Raw genomic sequence first — 18,858 nt, 5'->3', positions numbered from 1 at the left:
TTTTCTCCAAACTTACATGTGGACATTGCACTTAATCTTGTTGTGTCTTTAGATCAAAATGGCAACAGAACAGGTAAAGTATGAATACAACAGCCTGCAGATGGAAAATGACCAATATGAGAAGCTCATCCATCAGCAGGAGGACTATCTGGTGTCTCTGGACAGAGAGGTAAAATATAGACAGACACATGAGTCCCTATACTCTCTGAAACTTGTGTTACTGAAGGCTCTTCTTGCTCAACATCAAAGAGGTTTTTGGTGTGTGTTTCACTTTTAATCAGTTGTTTTAACTCAATTTATTGTTATTCCTGTTGCAGTTGATGTTATCTTTTATTCTGTTTTGGTTGAGATGTGATATGATAGGTTATGATGTGCATATATTATGCTGTTTAAGTAGTAGAGGTCACAGTAATAGTAATAGTAATAATAATAGGAAAAGTAATGCTAATAGTAATAGCAGTAGTATGTTCAGTAGTAGTGAAACTAGTGATAGCAAGTGCAGTTGAAGCAGCAGTATGTTGTGTACAGCACTATAATTTATAAAGAGTTACAACCTATTGTGATAGCCATTTAATCAGATACAGTATGGTAAAATATGTATAACAGCTGGTTTTAGCTTTCAGCCAAATCATTCAATGCCACCATTCAGTCAGTTAACAGCACGCTGAAGTGGGAATGATACAATACAATATGATAGGATACGATATGATACATTGCAATATGATAGCATGCAGCTTTATTGTCATAAAATTGAAAAATTAATTGAATTTCATTTAGCTTCCTTAGGCAGCTCCATTCAAAAGATTACAAACAAATTACACATATAGTCAAAAATGGTCAATATTTCAATTAGATGTATTTAAAATACATATTGAATTACTTTTGAGTACTTTGTATCTTGCCAGGCAGAAAAAAATAAGATGTTATTTGTAACAAAATACTTTAAGAGCATGTATTTGTGTATTTGAAATATTTAAAATTACTTATTTAATATTTAATTCTTAAATAAGACATTTTTTATCCCCAGGTTTTAAATTATAGGAAAAAAATGGACAACAGCCTAATTCCAATATGACACAGTGGCCACACTGTATAATTACAACATGATGCACAGTGGTCCAAAAAGACTTTTTTCCCAGCTTATGTTGTGAAAAAAGCAGCTCTAATGGTAGATTACGTTTTTTGAGCTTCATAACCCCTGGAAAAATGATTCCATTTACTATAAAAATTTGATCCATTTGGTCTGACAACAATTGAGAAATCTAAAAGATCCCAATGATGAAATCACTGTATCCCCTTTCAAGCTGGCAGAGGGCAAAACCAACAACAGAATATACCTAAAGAGTTGACTTTCTGTTTTAATTTGAGCAAAGCTACACACGTTTGGTGTGCTAATAAAAAAAAAGCTGGGGAATATGTATTAAAAGGGCTACAGCTTCACCACTGTTCAAGAAATATGTATTCAAACACCTTCAAACACCCTTAAACCTGAGACACGGCACTTACAATTCGTCATCAATGTCATTAATTTCAAATGCATTCAAATCCAATATGCTGCAGGCTGTAAGAAAGAAAATGTGTCACAGGATGCATTGTATGCCTCGAGTCTTCTTTCCTGTTTGGCTCCAGATAACTGCAGCAGAGAGCAGGATTCGAGAGAAGTTAACAGTCCCGGGTGGCATCCTCAAACAAGAAGGGAAACACAAGTACCTCAGGAAACAGATCTACACCTTAGAAAACAAAGTGGATCAGGTGGTGATTCTAATAAAACTACACAATCCTGATCTTGACTTTGCTTACCACACACCATCCTGCAATGTTGCCTTCATTCAACTACCATCCCCATCGACCCTTCCTAAGTCCTGCCTCTTTTGAACCTCTGTCAACTTTCTCCTGTCTTATTTCCTGTACTCAGATATGCTATGTGCTAGGCTTGTCGGTCTTGAAAAGAAAATATGTTGCTGGGGGACCTGCAAACTACACCAATAGTTAGCTAAGGAGCTAGTGTTTTGCTCTGAAGCAAAACTCTAGGTAACTAGAGCTAACTAGTTAGATCATCTAAATCAATCATTACGCAGCTAGTTATCTGATAGCTAATGTTAGCAAAATGCTTGCTACCTAGCCACCTAATCAACATAAAATGGTATCTAGCTAGTTAGCTAGCGTTTTTCCAAACATTAGCTAGCTTAAAGGTCCCATATATATATATCTATGTATATATATATATATTTATACACACATATATGTCTACAAATATAAGCATATAGAATATAGAAATTAAGATAAAAATATTCTGTAGAGATAAAGCTTTTAAGAAATTGTGAATTAAACTATATACAACAGTAGAAAAAAAAAGACGTGTAAGAATATCTAAACATATGCATTTGTATGTAAGTGATGGACAACAATATATACAGCAGTGGTACACATACTAGTGTAAAACAGTATGCTGAAGATAGGGACAAGTGTTATAGGATACATGTATTATAATAAGAACATTGGTTGATTTAAATGCTCATATAAATAAATTACGTAGTTGTGATGCCAGTGTAGTCCTTGCATTGCACTACTGAACTATTATTGCACAGAGTATAATAATAACAAGCGGAGCGAGTTACAGTTAGCATTAGCTACCGAGCTAGTTACATTTTAACGCTGTACCAACACACACATCGACTAACTGTAAAGTATCAAGACACACAAAGTTGTAGACTTACCATTCAGACACGTCCGGCAACATCCGCGGTGTTTGAACTTCTGCAGGAGCCTCCGTCTGGATCACATTAATTCATCTACAAAAGTAGATGTTTAAAATCTACTGCGTCTGACAGCAGCCAGGACCGGCTGATTCAAGCCACGCCCAGAGAAGGGCGCGACTAGTCTCAGCTCATTTGCATTTAAAGCTACAGGCACAGAGAAACAGCTCGTTTTGAGAGAGGCTGAAATAGAGGGGTATAAAGACACGCTGATTTGCATGATCCCAGTGGTGTTTTATGAAAGAAACTTCAAAAGCATGTTTTGAGGACCTCTGAGGCTTATAAAAACTTATCAGAAAGGGGCATAATATGGGATATATATGGTTACTCAGTTGGCCTCCAGAGTGGTTGGTTTTACACAGTCACTCCTCTTCTGCAAAAACAAACACATTCATACACATCCATACATCCACACATCTATACATCTACATGTAACCCCTCTCATTAGGGTTACTCGGTTGGCCTCCCATTGAGTTTTTCATTTAGTGTCCTGTTGCGCATTTTCAGGCACTTTCTCTGTAACCCTTAGGGTTACTTACTTGTAAGGCAGATCTGCCTTACATTCAATGCATTATTATGGCATTTTGGTATATTCCAATAGATCCACGTTCCAGCAGCATTCCAGTAAATCCACGTTGTCTCGTACAGCAGCATCCCACGTCCTCCGCGTTGCTCCTCCTCCTGGCGGTGCAGGCTTGTAGCATTAAGGGCCTTGCCCAAGGGCCCTCACTGTCTAGATGGTAATGCCCCGACTGGGATTCGAACCCCGGTTGTCCGTCTCACAGTCAGTAGCATTAACCACTAACCTAAACAGCTGCTACACATATGTATGTATATGAACATGTTTATATATGTCAACAAGTGCGAGCTATTCACCGTTGCTAGGCAACCCCAAATGGTACTTGGTAGCCCGATCTGACTGTTGACATTTCGCCAAGCAATACTCTTCTTGCCGAGATGGTGGTATGATTTTACTGTGGTGTTATAGTCAGTAATTAACATTTGAATAATTTGAAAGTTCAAATAATTTCAACTTTGGGCGCAGCCGCAGGTAAGCGGCAGATCCGACCAAACGGCCTTCTACGCATTCCAACACATCCAGGTTATTACGTACAGCGAGATTCCACGTGCTCTGCCTTACTGCCAATCAGGGAGTCCCACTTCTAGTGTTGGCTGATATCACTAAGGGCCTTGCCTAAGAGCCGATACTGTATAGATGGTATTGCCCTGACTGGGATTCGTACCCGGGTCGTCCGTATCACAGTCAGTAGCATCAACCACCAATCTATTTTTTGTGTAGTCTCAGCTGGCGATTGAGCTGGAGCCAGACATGCAGCCAATTTCTATTATGGCCCACTGAAAACCGAGGAGTCCGCCTCCCGGTCGCCATGTTTTTTCTCTGGTAAGGCTGCACAGGCAAACAGAGATGTCGAAGGCACAAGGAAAGCACAAGTGCTCTGTTGTTGGCTGCAGGAACGAGCACAAACGTCTGCATTTACTCCCACCATCTGACCCACAGAAGACCCAGTGGATTAATTTTTATTATTATTTAGTAGGACCCGCTGATTCAAGCCACGCCCACCTCCAGAGAGGGGCAAGACTAGTCTCAGCTCATTTGCATTTAAAGCTACAGGCACAGAAACAGCTCGTTTTGAGAGAGGCTGAAATAGAGGGGTATAAAGACACGCTGATCTGCATGATCCGAGTGGTGTTTTATGAAAGAAACTTCAAAAGCATGTTTTGAGGGGCATAATATGGGACCTTTAAGCTGTAATATTTTTTTTCAGGTCCCAGCAACATCTTTTAATCGTATTAAAACAGGAAAAGAGGTTGACCAAGCAGGGGCAGATCTAGGAGTCATCGAGCTCTGGGACTAAGCCCAGAGACTGTGACCCTTTTTTTTCTTTTTGCTTCCATGCACACTGAAATAACTTCTTTTTTTTTTTTTTTTTTTTTTTCAGGGCAGACTGAAATATTTTGCGTACAGAAGACACTGTAGAACACATATTAACATACACCACTGATCTTTCCTTGGAGGTTCAGCTTTATACCAGTATCTTATTTAAGTGATTTTTTGTTTGTTTGTTTGTTTGTTTTTTTGCTGGCTATAAACAGAGTTTTTTGTCAGATATCTATCTTTTTGTTGTAAGGCCCCGTTGAGGTCCCCTAGGTACATCATAGTTGATTGGAACAGCATGTTTAATAGTTGCATTTACAGAATTCCAGAAAGGCTTTATGTCTAAATAAATTAGTTTAGTAAAGCTCCAGGAAACACAGGTATGATTGGCCTCCACAGGTTGGTTGCCACAGAGCTGAAAAGGTTACAGAGTTAGGTTGTTCCAGCTGAACTCTCTCCATATTTGTGAGTTAGGCTAGTTATATACTGTGTCATACACATTTTATACCATTCTTCATCTGAAACTATTATATTCAGCTCTGATTCCCATTGGTTTTTATGTATTATTTCCTCTAATATCCCTCAGATTTTAATCTCAACTAATTATTCTGTTGTCGTCTATAGGCCACTGTTGAGTTTGACAAGTTGATGTGCTGCAACAGGAATTACTGTAAAGATATTGCTCACCTACTGGAGTGGAAAGGCATTATGTGCAATATTGAAGAGAAAATGAACAGACAGATGGCTAAACTGGAGGAGAGGTTCACCCTCTTTTCCAACCAGAGGTAGATTCACATGTTCCTGAATGTGAATTGGTGTATCGGAAGGGCTGAGTCATGATGTTTGATGTGTGTTTTTGTTGTTTGTTATGGTACAGGCCAGAGGCTGAAACCCAAGTGCTGGTGGCAAGGGAGCACACTGAAAAAGAGACTCATATGCAGCAGGAGACTCAGTCAGTCATAGATCATAATGCCAAACTGTACGCTTTCATGATGAGGAAACTCCAGAAAATTACTCCTTTGAGAGATGTTGAAGACTCCAAGATGAGAAGTAAAATATTCCACAAGAAATCACGTAGAACCCTGTAACTCCATTTCTATCACACTTGATACACAAGTTTCTGTGACCTCTACAACATCAATATGATCAATGCTTCAATGGAAAACCTGTTATATGCAATCTGACACACGTCGTCTACCCTCTGAGGGGATTTTCAGTGCACAGCAGGCAGTAGCGGGCCTATGGGTGCAAAATCCAACGTGGCTGCCTTCACATAGAAACTTGCAGTTTTTGGGCAGGGAAATACTGTTCCACTGTTACACATCTTTCAATATGAAGATTTATTGTATTGAAACAACCCATATAAGGGATAATGAAGAGTGAGCAGGTCATTACTGTAAAATTAAACTTGACAGGATGATGCAGGACCCTGCAGGATGCAAAATGGTGGTCTTAAATCATCCTGAAGAGGTTTATTGCTCAATAATGACCTGCTCACTCCACATTATCCCGCTTATTACATGGTTACTACCAAAAAGAGCAATAATTTCAGACATAATATGACTTTTAAAATGATTTTTAGTCAAAAAGGATTTTATTGCTCCTCCAAAGTCTATGATCAGAACTGTATCCATAGCAATGTAACATAACAACAGTCTGATATACTGAAATAACAGACATTAGAATGCTGAACTGACCAATCAGAATTGAGTATTTACCAAAGAATATTTGGTATCTAAATCTAAACGTATCTCTGTATCTAGATCTAAGTGATGTGGATTTTTTCTGTTTTGTCAAAAGGTCCAATAAATTAATAATTTTCTGGCAATTATTTGATGTATCAGTCTTTACAGAGATAGTCACTGCACATTAGAGAGTAGCCTCTGAATCAGAGACTTGGTCCACCAAGTCCACAACCAGATATAATTTCATGTTTTTTCACACATAATCTGACTTGTTAATACTTTGTGAACCTGATTTCATTGTTACAGAGAAAGAGCAACAACATCAGAAGAGAGTTAAGGAGCTAGAGATGTACAAGCAGGCACACACTGCACTGCTGGAGGTCACTGGAGAAACAGACCTGTGTCAGGCTGGCCGCCTGTTTATTCAGGCTGAACAGGAGAATTTCGCTTATATGAACTACATCAACGAGCAGCACAAAAGATGGAACATGTTGAAGAATTCAAAAAACAAGATGAAGGCATGTTCATAGCCTGTTATCATGCTTGCTGACATTGTTTTACTAAGAGTAAGTGTTGTTTAGACGCATGTGTTTCTCCTTCAGAGTGAAATCCTGTTCCTGCAGGAAGAGAACAAAGGACAGGATGAGCTGAGTAAGAACCAGCTTAAAGATCTAGAGGTGAGTCTCGCTGTCTGACCTGTGCACATTATACAGTACAGACCATTTCATCATTTCAAACATGCTGTAATTATTATAACTGCTTCCCTCGTTTGTTTTCTGATGCAGTATTTGCTAATGTCTGTAGCTAACTGGGATCATAATTACATGTAATTACTGTATAATGTCAGACACCTTACAAGAATCAATCAAGCTCTTTCCTAGCAACACATTTTCAGGCCCAAACCTTGTATCTCAATGACCTCAATTCTTGTGGAACATATGGAACAGCTTGCTTGGTAAAAAAAAATATATTTATTTGGGGTTTTATGGGCCCAAAAGTGAAGAGAATTTATATACAGCAGTGGTACACATACTAGTGTAAAACAGTATGCTGAAGATAGGGACAAGTGTTATAGGATACATGTATTATAATAAGAACATTGGTTGATTTAAATGCTCATATAAATAAATTATGTAGTTGTGATGCCAGTGTAGTCCTTGCATTGCACTACTGAATTATTATTGCACAGAGTATAATAATAACAAGCGGAGTGAGTTACAGTTAGCATTAGCTACCGAGCTAGTCACATTTTAACGCTGTACCAACACACACATCGACTAACTGTAAAGTATCAAGACACACAAAGTTGTAGACTTACCATTCAGACACGTCCGGCAACATCCGCAGTGTTTGAACTTCTGCAGGAGCCTCCGTCTGGATCACATTAATTCATCTACAAAAGTAGATGTTTAAAATCTACTGCGTCTGACAGCAGCCAGGACCGGCTGATTCAAGCCACGCCCACCTCCAGAGAGGGGCGCGACTAGTCACAGCTCATTTGCATTTAAAGCTACAGGCACAGAGAAACAGCTCGTTTTGAGAGAGGCTGAAATAGAGGGGTATAAAGACACGCTGATTTGCATGATCCCAGTGGTGTTTTATGAAAGAAACTTCAAAAGCATGTTTTGAAGACCTCTGAGACTTATAAAAACTTATCAGAAAGGGGCATAATATGGGATATATATGGTTACTCAGTTGGCCTCCAGAGTGGTTGGTTTTACACAGTCACTCCTCTTCTGCAAAAACAAACACATTCATACACATCCATACATCCACACATCTATACATCTACATGTAACCCCACTCATTAGGGTTACTCGGTTGGCCTCCCATTGAGTTTTTCATTTAGTGTCCTGTTGCGCATTTTCAGGCACTTTCTCTCTCTCTGTAACCCTTAGGGTTACTTACTTGTAAGGCAAATCTGCCTTACATTCAATGCATTATTATGGCATTTTAGTATATTCCAATAGATCCACGTTCCAGCAGCATTCCAGTAAATCCACGTTGTCTCGTACAGCAGCATCCCACGTCCTCCGCGTTGCTCCTCCTCCTGGCGATGCAGGCTTGTAGCATTAAGGGCCTTGCCCAAGGGCCCTCACTGTCTAGATGGTAATGCCCCGACTGGGATTCGAACCCCGGTCGTCCGTCTCACAGTCAGTAGCATTAACCACTAACCTAAACAGCTGCTACACATATGTATGTATATGAACATGTTTATATATGTCAACAAGTGCGAGCTATTCACCGTTGCTAGGCAACCCCAAATGGTACTTGGTAGCCCGATCTGACTATTGACATTTCGAAGAGAATTTTCTGAAGCCATGGATTCATCTAAATAACCCACCCTTCAACTCAAGATAAAAGTCATGGTTGAGGCCATGGATGCTAACCTGGACAAATTTTACTAAGATAAAGGATCAATGAAGCAGCCAGGTTAGACTAACATATTCAACTAAACAACCCCTCTGCTCCTGTACTCTCTGTGTTACAAGGGGATGGAGTAGGGGGGTGGCAGGTTAACAAGGGGCATGCATTTTGGTCATTTTGCTAACAAAGAGGATGACATCTCCCCTCAAAGCCACTGTTTATACGTTGTACAAAGATCACATGACTCTAGTTCTTCAAACCAGATAAAACTTGATCATCTTTCTTTTCTGGTGTCTTTCTGTGCTGTAGTCCGAGTTGGAGAAGTACAGCTGTCTGGCTGACTCCCTGCAAAAGCTTTGCACCGAGGTTCAGAGGACACTGGACCAGCTGATCGTGGCCATCAGTGAACTTTTCAAGGAGATAATGCACGAAGATGCCATCATCACTTCTGACAACATCACATACCTCATGAGTAAGTAGAATAGAGAACTCTTAACCTCCTAAACCTGACACTGAATAAATGTTTCTCACATTTTAACACCCTCGTTATCACCTTCTGTCCGCTTCAGATATCCTCGAGGAGAGCTTTAATGACCTGCTGAACCAGGTCAACGATGTGGAGGACAAGGACAACCTGCTGCTGGCCAACTTTAACTTGCTACCAGGTACGAAACATTCAACCTTTAACCCTGCAGTGAAGCTTGTAGACCCTTTTTCCACCATATTAGCTCTGATTCCACTTCGGTTCAAGGTTCCTGGAACCTTGGTGATACCAAGTGAACCAGCCTGCATTTCCATCAGTTTTTAGTGGAACCATTGTAATCAAGGATGTCATCAACAGAGGGCGTTGCACAGTGCACAACAACCTGTAGAAAATGGACAAGGATTTTTGTCCTCCATTTTTTCCACCTGGCAACATTTTGGGTTCCGAAATAATTCATTTTTGGTGGAAATGCTCAGAACTGTTCAAAATTAGTCACAAAAAATTCAAGGCAACTTACTGCAATAGATTTTTGAGTTTTGAAATAAACTAAAAACAGTTTTGCTGACCTATTATCTTTAGTTATTAAAAATAAAATTAATAAAGATAGTTTACATTCTTATATTTTATGTAAACTTGTATCTTTAAGTTCTAATATTAACCATTATTCACTTCCACTTTACAGAATTTGCTCAATAATTTTTGAAATACACATTCTGGGGGTTTCTAAAACTCAAAGATTCAAGTTTATCGAAAGAAAAAAAGTAAATTGTCTCAACAAAAGATTAAAAACCTTGAAATTTTGAGTCTTGAGTCAAGGTTTACGTTTTTACAGAGTAGAAAAGGCCTGACTTCAAGAAAACTAAGTGTGTTACTGTTCTTTAGCAAAGCTAATAATATTGTATATAACTATGTTCATATTAGCCATGAACTGTGTGTACTGTGTGTGTATTTATTTGTTCCAGAGTGTGAGGCAGTTGTGGAAACAGAGCAGAACAGGACTCCTACACGCTCTCTAAAGTCGGCCTGATCAGACAGAAAACGGTGCCATCACATCCTTCCTTGTTTCACTGCGGCAAAACAGCCCTTTACTCACTTCTGATGGCAATAAATACATTACAGCATCATTCCCCAGTTCTTTACTCTATGTCGCACACAGTCCAAGTCATTATTTAACTTTAATCAGAAATACAGTTTTTTATATTAAAGATAAAAGCTAGATTTTAATATCATAAGTTATACTGAGACAGTCTGTGTAATACTGCAATAGTTTGGGTTTCTTTTTTAGCCATGTGGAGGTAGAGGAACACAATGACAAGTTGAAAACACACAACATTTATAGCATATAAGCAGCTTATTAAGTAGTCATGACAAATGTGTCTACAAACTATGGGAGACCTTTAGGGCCAGGCATAAGGGGAGAAAAATATTATTTTACATTCTGAGATTAAAGTTTAAATGTGTAGAATAAAAAAAACAGAGGGGGTAAAGTCAAAAATATATTTACTTTTTATTGATTCTGTAGTTTTCCTCTCCTTGTGTTTATAATGTATTCAGTTTTTGTCTTTTAAAAGTGTTATGTTTTTGTTGCAAAGCACTTTGAAACTTTGTTTTGAAAGGTGCTATATAAATAAACTTTCTTCTTTTTCTTCTTCTTCTTCTTCTTCTTCTTCTTCTCATCATCATTATTATTATTATTATTATTATTTACTTTCAAATTGCAAACACTTCCATAAACTTCCTCCTCTGATTTAGTTTTTCTTATGTCTGGCACTGATACGTTTTCTCAACTTCTGAATGTTCTCAACATTTCAACTTTCTTCTCAAAATACAAAATTTAACAAAACCTTCTTCTTCTCATTTCTTTCAACTATGGCTCAACTTATCCCCCAAAGTTGAAAATGTATCTCTATCTTGGGGAACGTTGCGTCATCAGCTTTTTTTTAGTGTTAGTTAGACAAAATTAGACATATTAGACAAAAACTAGAGATATGTTATTTATTAGACAGTATTAGACCCTTATTAGACTTTAATAGAAGATAATTACAGACACATTCCAACAGAACTGTACCATAAACTAAAGTGTATTATTTGACACAGTTAGAGTGTTACTGGACTTTCTTTGATCAAATCACATTATCTGCCTTCAGTATTACAATAAGTCTGTGCAGTCACCCTGCCTCCAAAAAGTTTGTCCTTCAGATGTGTTTCACATATTATTTTTAAATGGAGAAGTAGCATATATGTGATTTCACTTCAGTTTACAGAACAGTTCTGTTGTGTAACTGTAATGTGTCCCTAGTTACCTTCTAATGAAGTCTAACAAGGGTCTAACAGTGGGAAATAATACACTTTAGTTTACGGCAAAGTTCTGTTGTAATGTCATAAGTCATTATAGATAACTTGTTTTAATTTCCACGGGTACACAACAACTTATATATGTGGTATATGTGAATATATATTATTTGACACAAATGTGCATTTATATAGCAGTAAAATTATGAAATATAAAAAGTTTCATGTTACCCAGTTCTCCCCTACAACTATGATTAAAGGGACAATGTGCATTGTCTCCTTGTTCCTCTCCTCCAGTCTATGCCTGGAGACAGTTAAAACAGCGAGTTCAATGTCCGAGTTGATCTGAGCACTTATCCCCTGCCATTCCCTGAATGTCTCCTCTCCAGAAAGCAATATTTTAGTCTCGAGGTTGACAAGTCCCCCCCCCCCCCCCCCCATACCCCGGACCCTCCGGCTGGAACAACCAGGGATTTTATCACCCCGCCAAGGTCTGGCAAGAGGGGTAGGTGAGGGTGCTTAGGATCATTTGGTGGCATCCTATTGTGTGCCTGTCGCCCAAAGTCCACAGTATAGCATTACCCTTGTCACATCATCGCAGCACTAAAATAACAACGGGGCTTTGTCTCGCTAAAGCCTCCACTTCAGTAGCCAAACATTTTAATGCACACACATCACACACACACATGCACACAGACAAACAATGCCACACACATGTTTTAGATTAATCTCTTGGGGATACAGAGCACCACCAACTGCTCTTGTCAAGTACACATATTCACTACCCAAGACAGAATTAGAAGACTGGCCGGTGTTTTCAAGCAGTAATTTTACAATCCTATAAACATATGAGCACCACTTACAGGAATAAAACCGCTTATACTGTTTGTCTTTTTCCATGTCCTTTCACCATCCTGATAAAATTCAAAAAATCAGAAAAAGGCTGGCCACTGTCTTTGAAAACTTTTATTAGACGAACATGCACCTAACAAATGGATATTTTCTATGAAAATTAAAGGCAAATGGTTTTTGAGTGTATAAAATGATGAAGAAAAGTAATCTAATTACTCTCAGCTGAATGTGGGACCATAATGTGGAGAGAGAGCGAGACAGCTCAATATGTTGATGATGTTGTCCATTTTTGGGGCCAGACAGACAAAAACTTTGTCTTGACCTTCTTGTGTAGAGACAATTCAGCCAACAAGAAGATGCATAAATACACCACAGTCCATATCTCCTTCAAGGGCCAGTTTCAAGTCATGTGTGGGCAAAAAGACAGACTGGTAAACACGTTGACAAAAATGTTTACTCCTGGTCCTTTTCCTCTCCGTGGGTGATGATGTGAACCAGGTTCTTGTAGTCCAGATTCCCTGCCACATCTGGGGGGAAGGCAGTGAACATCTGCTCCATCTAACCAATACAAAGATATTGTTAAGACAGGAATTCATGCTTCCTAACATAGACGTCTTTAGACCTCAGTCAGTTTTCTCCTTTCCTGTTTCCTGTACTCAGATAAGCTATGTGCTAGCCTTGTCTATGTTAAAAAAAAAAAACAATTCTGAAGATGGCTCAAATTCGTTACTGGAGGACTTGTAAAAGTGATATAGTCACATATTCAGTTAGCTAATGTTAAAAAAACATCCTCATTTATTAAATCTACATCAATTGCTAGCTAGCTAGTTAGCTAGTCTTGTGCTCTGTACTAAAGCTCTAGTTAACTAGCTAGCTAGCACTATCCTTGAATCAATTCAATACCTGATTTGTCCTGTATTTTCATGCAGACCCTACTTGTTACGTGTTTAGAAATGATAAAACCAAAAGAGTTTAATGAGACATGTTAGAGAAGTATTAAATCAGAATTCTTTATTTCCTTATTTCCTTCACATTCATGCTGAAGATTTTGAAACTGATGCATAAAAAGCACATCATAAAAATTCACCTGAATGAAGGTGATAAGGTTTCTGACACTCCACTATTTCACCCCAGACTCCCTACATGACTGGTGCTCCCCAGAAAGGGCCGTTGGCAAGGTGTCCCTCATTTTCATTCATTGAAGATGGCAACCTTAGTTGCATCTGATAGCTAATGTAAGTAAAACACTAGCTAACTAGCTAGCTAATCTACATCAATTGTTAGCTATCTAGCTAAAGACGTGACTATATACTGTAAACGTGGCTTTTACAGGTCCCCCGGCTGTTAACCATCTTTAAAATGTGGTTTTGTTTTTAACACAGATGAGCCAAGCACATAGTGTATCTAAGTAGGGAAAACAGCAAAAGATAAAGCTGACCATGGTTCTGCCTTTATTGGAGCACAGAGCAAAAACAGGTGGGACTTAGGAAGAGCAAATTAAGGAACCTTTTAACAAAAAATAAAGAGTGGAATAAAGTTTTAAAGCATACTCCAATCAAAGAGTTCCCGATAATGTTAGAAACAGGGAACAGGGGTAAAAACGCTCATTTTCATCAGATATTTTTAGGCATTACTTTGAATTATATACTGCAATAAAAGGCAATGGGGAGCTGAAATAAATACAGACATGCCACAGGACAAATGGGAAGAAATATGCCCTGAAGCACATCTCGTAACCAACTCACAGGGAAGGTAATAATTAGAAATAGCGGCTAAATTGTGCCCAACATACCCAAAGACATGCCCAAACTAGCGTTGAGCATGTACAACATTAAGAACATTTTGGGGACAGGTGTTTGAGACACTTCAATAAGCATTTTACCAAAATCTCACAAAAGATCCTGAGTTGGCACACCTGGGTCTAACACCAGTGGGGAATGATGAAGAGATATAACACATATTTTTACAAACATTGCTAACTGCAGCAATTACATGCATCACAATTAAGTGGTTAAAACCTGATATTACCAACACTTTTATGAGAGCTCTATCCTCTTCACAAAGGCAACACAAAGCTCAGTGTGCACAAAAAGGTGTGATGATGATTCACTGATGGGTTGTTATTTTTTGTATAAAAAGTTTCTGATGCGGATGCAGACGATCGTCATCATGACGCTCAATCCTTCTCTGCTTTTTGCACTCAGCCACATACACACAAAGCAATCTGATATAATAATGATAATTAGTCTAAAAGGACCATAATGTACCTCCTCAGCGGAGAATCGGTCGGCTTGTGTTGTTAGCATCTGTGTCACGCTGAACAGGAAAAGAGACAAAAACACTGTGTGAGATGACGAGGCCTGTGTTCACACCAGGAGGAAATGCGCAGGCCATAATGACTCTGCTGGGATGAATGATTGCTGTCTGACTCAGACGCAGTCATAAACTGAGTGAAAGCTTTCATAACAGCCCTTGTAATGAATTGTCATATTGCAAATTGGCATGGTGTGAGGAGTGGAGTCTGTTAAGTCACTTACTAGTCCTTCCTCAGCACACCTTTCCCCTCAGGGTCGAAGACTTTAAACGCGTTGAGGATGGTCTCCTCTGGGTCAGCACCTAGATAGATGAAAACTGTCAGTATCGTTCTGCAAACATATTTAAATAATACTCTACACGCGTATCTTTGATTTAGTTTTTTGTGATTAAATGTTCGTCTTTAGCTTGTGTGTTTTTACCTTTCAGCTTTTCGCCGAACATGGTGAGGAAGACAGTGAAGTTGATCGGGCCAGGGGCCTCTTTGAGCATGTCATCAATCTCTTCCTGTTTCACGTTGAGACGTCCTACAGTACCAAACGTTCAAAATGAACATATGAACCAAAGCAGATTAAAAGGGATAGTTCAGGTGTTTTGAAGTGGGGTTGTATGAGGTATTCATCCATAATCAGTGTTTTACGCAGAGTAAATGGTGGTCAGGACGCCTCTTGTTTGGAGAAGCAGCAAGAGTACCCGTGCAGGAAGCTAAGCAATGTAGTGTTGTAGACGTGGTCAGCAACAAAACGTATTTTAGCTACCTTTATGTCTATGTTATATTTAGGATATTGTCACTGCCTTACCTTGCTGTCAGACAGCCTTTTCTGACAGGAAATCGCCAGTTAAATAGTCAAATATTGCTCTTTCCAAAGCAACCAAAGTTATTTGGCACATTTGACCTCAGTTAGAACTTCTACAGTTTGTTTGTGTTATTATGTGACTTCTGTGTTTTCAAATGTTAGTTTGTATTCACTGGAATCACACAATAACACAAGCAAACAGATCATGGCAGCGGTAGACCAGCAACTCCTATCTTTGTCAATTTAAAATGACTAGTTTTGCCAAAGAAGTCTGGTAGCTTTGGATTGAGCAACATTTGGCCTATGAAAAAGGGGGTGAAAACTAAACTTTAAATATAGTGTACACTTATGCCGATAATGAATTTTTTGGGTGGTTGAAATTCGTTTTTCTGCTGGCTCTGTCCACAGCAGTACATTGCTTCACTTCCTACTCCAGGACTTCTGCTGCTTCTCCAAACTGGAGGCACATTGACCACCATCTACTGTACCACCTCACACAACCCCACTTAAAATAATCAAAACTATCCCTTTAAGCAGATTCAGCTGCAACAAAATATGGACCCTGAGTGTTGCTAATGCTGGCTTCATTTATCTATAGCTAACAAATACTCCTCAAAGACTGCGGTCTGCAACCACACCAAATGCAATAAAAACAGACAACATCTGAATATAGATGACGTCAACGTACCGAGAGCAGCAAAAGTGTCCCTCAGGTCATTCTTGTCAATGAAGCCGTCTCTGTTCTGGTCCATGATAGTGAAGGCCTGAGGTCAGAGCACAGGACAGAACATATAAATGAGTCTCTCTGCCTTGAAAAGTGATAATTGCCAGCAGATTGAGGCCACGTTCTTTCTTATTAAGCAAAGTACAACATCTAATCCCTGTCGCCAGTGGTGGATGAAGTACTTGGATCCTTTACATAAGTAAAAGAAGTAATACGCTTCTAAACACGGTCAGATTCTCTGGAAGGACGCAGTTCTGTTGTCGTTTCGTACAGCAGCGGGTACTTCTGTATCTCTTGCCAGACGACAGCAGGATGACTGCTGGCTGTGGATGGGGTGGGTATTGTCTTTGACTATCCTCCCGCTTCCTCTCTTTTTTTCAGCACCCCTGATGTAGCTCTGCTTCATTTTTCAACAGTCTGTACACCACACCAAGCCATTTGTTCAGATGCGTTGGGTACTTCCTGAATAATTTTCACAGATATGTAGTGTGGAGGTCTCAACACACTCATGAATTGTGGCATTTTAGTGTATGGATTTTGAGAAAGACATAATTAATTAGCAAAAAGTAAAACCTCATTAATCATAAGTTTATGAGACATTTTATGGGGTTCTTGGTAATTTGGGGCCTGAGGCTAGTGCTGACTTTTGCTTAATAAACCCCCATACGAAACATTCACATTCAAAATAAAAGCTGGAGATACATGGTTTTCACTGGACAGGAAAGTTATGAAAATGTATCTGAAAAGTAACTAAAGTGGACAGACAATTGTAGTGGAGTATAAGTATGAAGTTGCATAAAATGGAAATACTCAAGTACAAGTACCTCAAATTTGTACTAAAGTGCAGTACTTGAGTAAAAAGTACTAACCCACACACTGTTTTAGATTCCCTTTCTTCACTTGAATACTCCGTGTGCCATCTTTATAGGTGAACACTGTTAAGTATTTATAACCTGTAAGCCCTCCCGGGGTTTATGCTGGCATCCAGGGCATGGCCCGCAGTTCATCTGCAGCCTAATCACTGATGACACGGTCTGGATGTCTGGGCACCAGCCACTCTCATACCAGCATACCACAAGCCTCCCTGCTTGCCAAGCCAGGGGCAGGAAAATAGACAGGTGGACATAGTACGACGATGAACAATGGAAAGACGAAGGAGGACGAAGAAGGAAGAAGAAACAGAGACCTTTGTGTGTATTTTTAAGACGTGAAACACTTGGATCATAATGCTCGACAGCGTGAGCCAACATGCATATATTCATGCACCATTTCCACAGTTCTCTTGTCGATCCCAACCAAATGCAAATCAGCAAAAATAAAAAATGGCCTTCACCTCTTTAAATTCCTGGATCTGAGCCTGCTCGAACATGGAGAACACGTTGGAGTTGGCTCCCTCTGCCGTCCTCTTCTTGGCTTTCTTGGGGGCCTTTTGGCACAAAGAAAGGACAAGAGATCAGGCAGATGCTATAAGCTACATGTTAGACAGCATAAATTAAAAGATTATGTGGCTTCACAACAGAATATTGTGGTGAAATGCTTTAGGGCAAAAAACACAAGTGCATAAGTTTCATTAAATTTTAGCCTTACAAGTTCAAACTCTTCAAACAAACAAAAACAAACAAACAAAAAGAGTTGATTGTTTAACCCAAACAGTAACAGCTTGACATTTATCATTTCAGTATGCTTTACCAAGTCAAACACTGGCCCACAGTCTTAGAAATAAGGGTTCCAAACAGGTTCTTCCCAAAGGGCTGCGGTTGTACCCAGAACCACTTGCTTCTAAGGAACCATTTTTTGAAGAAAGGGTTTGCGAAATGGTTTCTTTGTAAGACGGGGTTCCATTAAAAACCCTTTTCATCTAAAAAACTCGTTTTCCTCAAGGATTGTTGAAATCCTTGAACTCTTGTCAAAGGTTTGTCCATAATATAAAAAGTTCTCAGTAGAACCCCCTGGGTGGTTTCTTGTTAGCACCCAGAAGGTCAAAAGGTTCTTGATAGAATCCTCAGAGATGACTCTGGATGGTACCAGTACACCAAAGTAAGGTTCTCTGTAGAACCTCTCATACGGCTTTTATGGAAAACCTTTCACAGATGGTTCTATGTATAACCTATATACCTTTATGCTGTGTTCTAAGTAGAGCTCTGAGAAAGGGTTCCAAGTGGAACCTTTCTAAAAGGTTCCTCTATGTGGACAAGCTGAAGAACCCTACCAAAATCTACCAAACCTACTGAACCTACCAAAGATGTTTTAAGTTTTACATGGGATTCATCTTATTAAGATAATTATTCATCACAGGAAATGTTGAACTGATGAAATATCACATGCTGAAATGTTGCTGTGTTTATATAGTTCACTGTATTTTTTTTATTTTTTTAAAACATATCTTTTTTCTTTCAAGTTATCTGTAAAAAAACACAATTTCCTTTTTTATTTCATACATGCTTTGACAATGTAAACTGCTGGTTCTTATGCCAATAAAGCCATTTCAATTGGAAAATGCCTGCAGTTTTAAATTATATGAAGGCATTATATTATTACACTCAGCTGTCCAAAACAAAGCTGAAACAACCAAACAGAAAAAAAAATCCCATATCTGTCAGACAAATGGCACAAACACTGACTTACCATGGCTGAGCAGCTGGGAGGTCAGTCCAACAATGATGCCAGTGAACAATGGGGGAGATTGTGCGT

General features: G+C 39.0%; 2 protein-coding genes across 2 annotated transcripts; one reads left to right on the top strand and one right to left on the bottom strand.

The window, feature by feature from the left end:
• On the top strand, nt 1–10,216 carry LOC146331363 (coiled-coil domain-containing protein 63-like). Its single transcript, XM_084744390.1, has 9 exons — nt 1–169; nt 1,630–1,752; nt 5,278–5,438; nt 5,531–5,703; nt 6,645–6,856; nt 6,941–7,015; nt 9,015–9,177; nt 9,275–9,370; nt 10,152–10,216. The coding sequence occupies exons 1-9, from the start codon at nt 59–61 to the stop codon at nt 10,214–10,216; spliced, it is 1,179 nt and encodes a 392-aa protein (XP_084600516.1). The 5' UTR covers nt 1–58.
• A 2,216-nt stretch (nt 10,217–12,432) lies between these two features.
• On the bottom strand, nt 12,433–18,858 carry myl2a (myosin, light chain 2a, regulatory, cardiac, slow). Its single transcript, XM_084730009.1, has 7 exons — nt 18,793–18,858; nt 17,501–17,593; nt 16,132–16,207; nt 15,069–15,173; nt 14,871–14,949; nt 14,601–14,649; nt 12,433–12,891 (listed from the first exon to the last, which is right to left on the bottom strand). Exons 1-7 carry the CDS (start codon nt 18,793–18,795, stop codon nt 12,787–12,789), a joined length of 510 nt encoding a protein of 169 aa, XP_084586135.1. The 5' UTR covers nt 18,796–18,858; the 3' UTR covers nt 12,433–12,786.

This window comes from Lutjanus erythropterus, chromosome 2, assembly GCF_056507025.1.
Source record: "Lutjanus erythropterus isolate fLutEry1 chromosome 2, fLutEry1.hap2, whole genome shotgun sequence".
Taxonomy (NCBI): Eukaryota; Metazoa; Chordata; class Actinopteri; order Lutjaniformes; family Lutjanidae; genus Lutjanus; species Lutjanus erythropterus.
The sequence above is the reverse complement of the archived record's forward strand: the minus strand, read 5'-3'. Positions and strand labels throughout refer to the sequence as shown.

Bases quoted from the DNA above. Each gene is read 5' to 3' on its own strand.
- LOC146331363 (XM_084744390.1), top strand. From the start codon at position 59: ATGGCAACAGAACAGGTAAAGTATGAATACAACAGCCTGCAGATGGAA. The intron at 1,753-5,277 runs GTGGTGATTCTA...TGTCGTCTATAG, and splicing joins TAGAAAACAAAGTGGATCAG to GCCACTGTTGAGTTTGACAA. The intron at 7,016-9,014 runs GTGAGTCTCGCT...TCTGTGCTGTAG, and splicing joins ACCAGCTTAAAGATCTAGAG to TCCGAGTTGGAGAAGTACAG.
- myl2a (XM_084730009.1), bottom strand. The intron at 15,174-16,131 runs GTACGTTGACGT...TTGGTACTGTAG, and splicing joins GGACACTTTTGCTGCTCTCG to GACGTCTCAACGTGAAACAG. The intron at 14,650-14,870 runs GTAAGTGACTTA...TTTCCTGTTCAG, and splicing joins GGTGTGCTGAGGAAGGACTA to CGTGACACAGATGCTAACAA.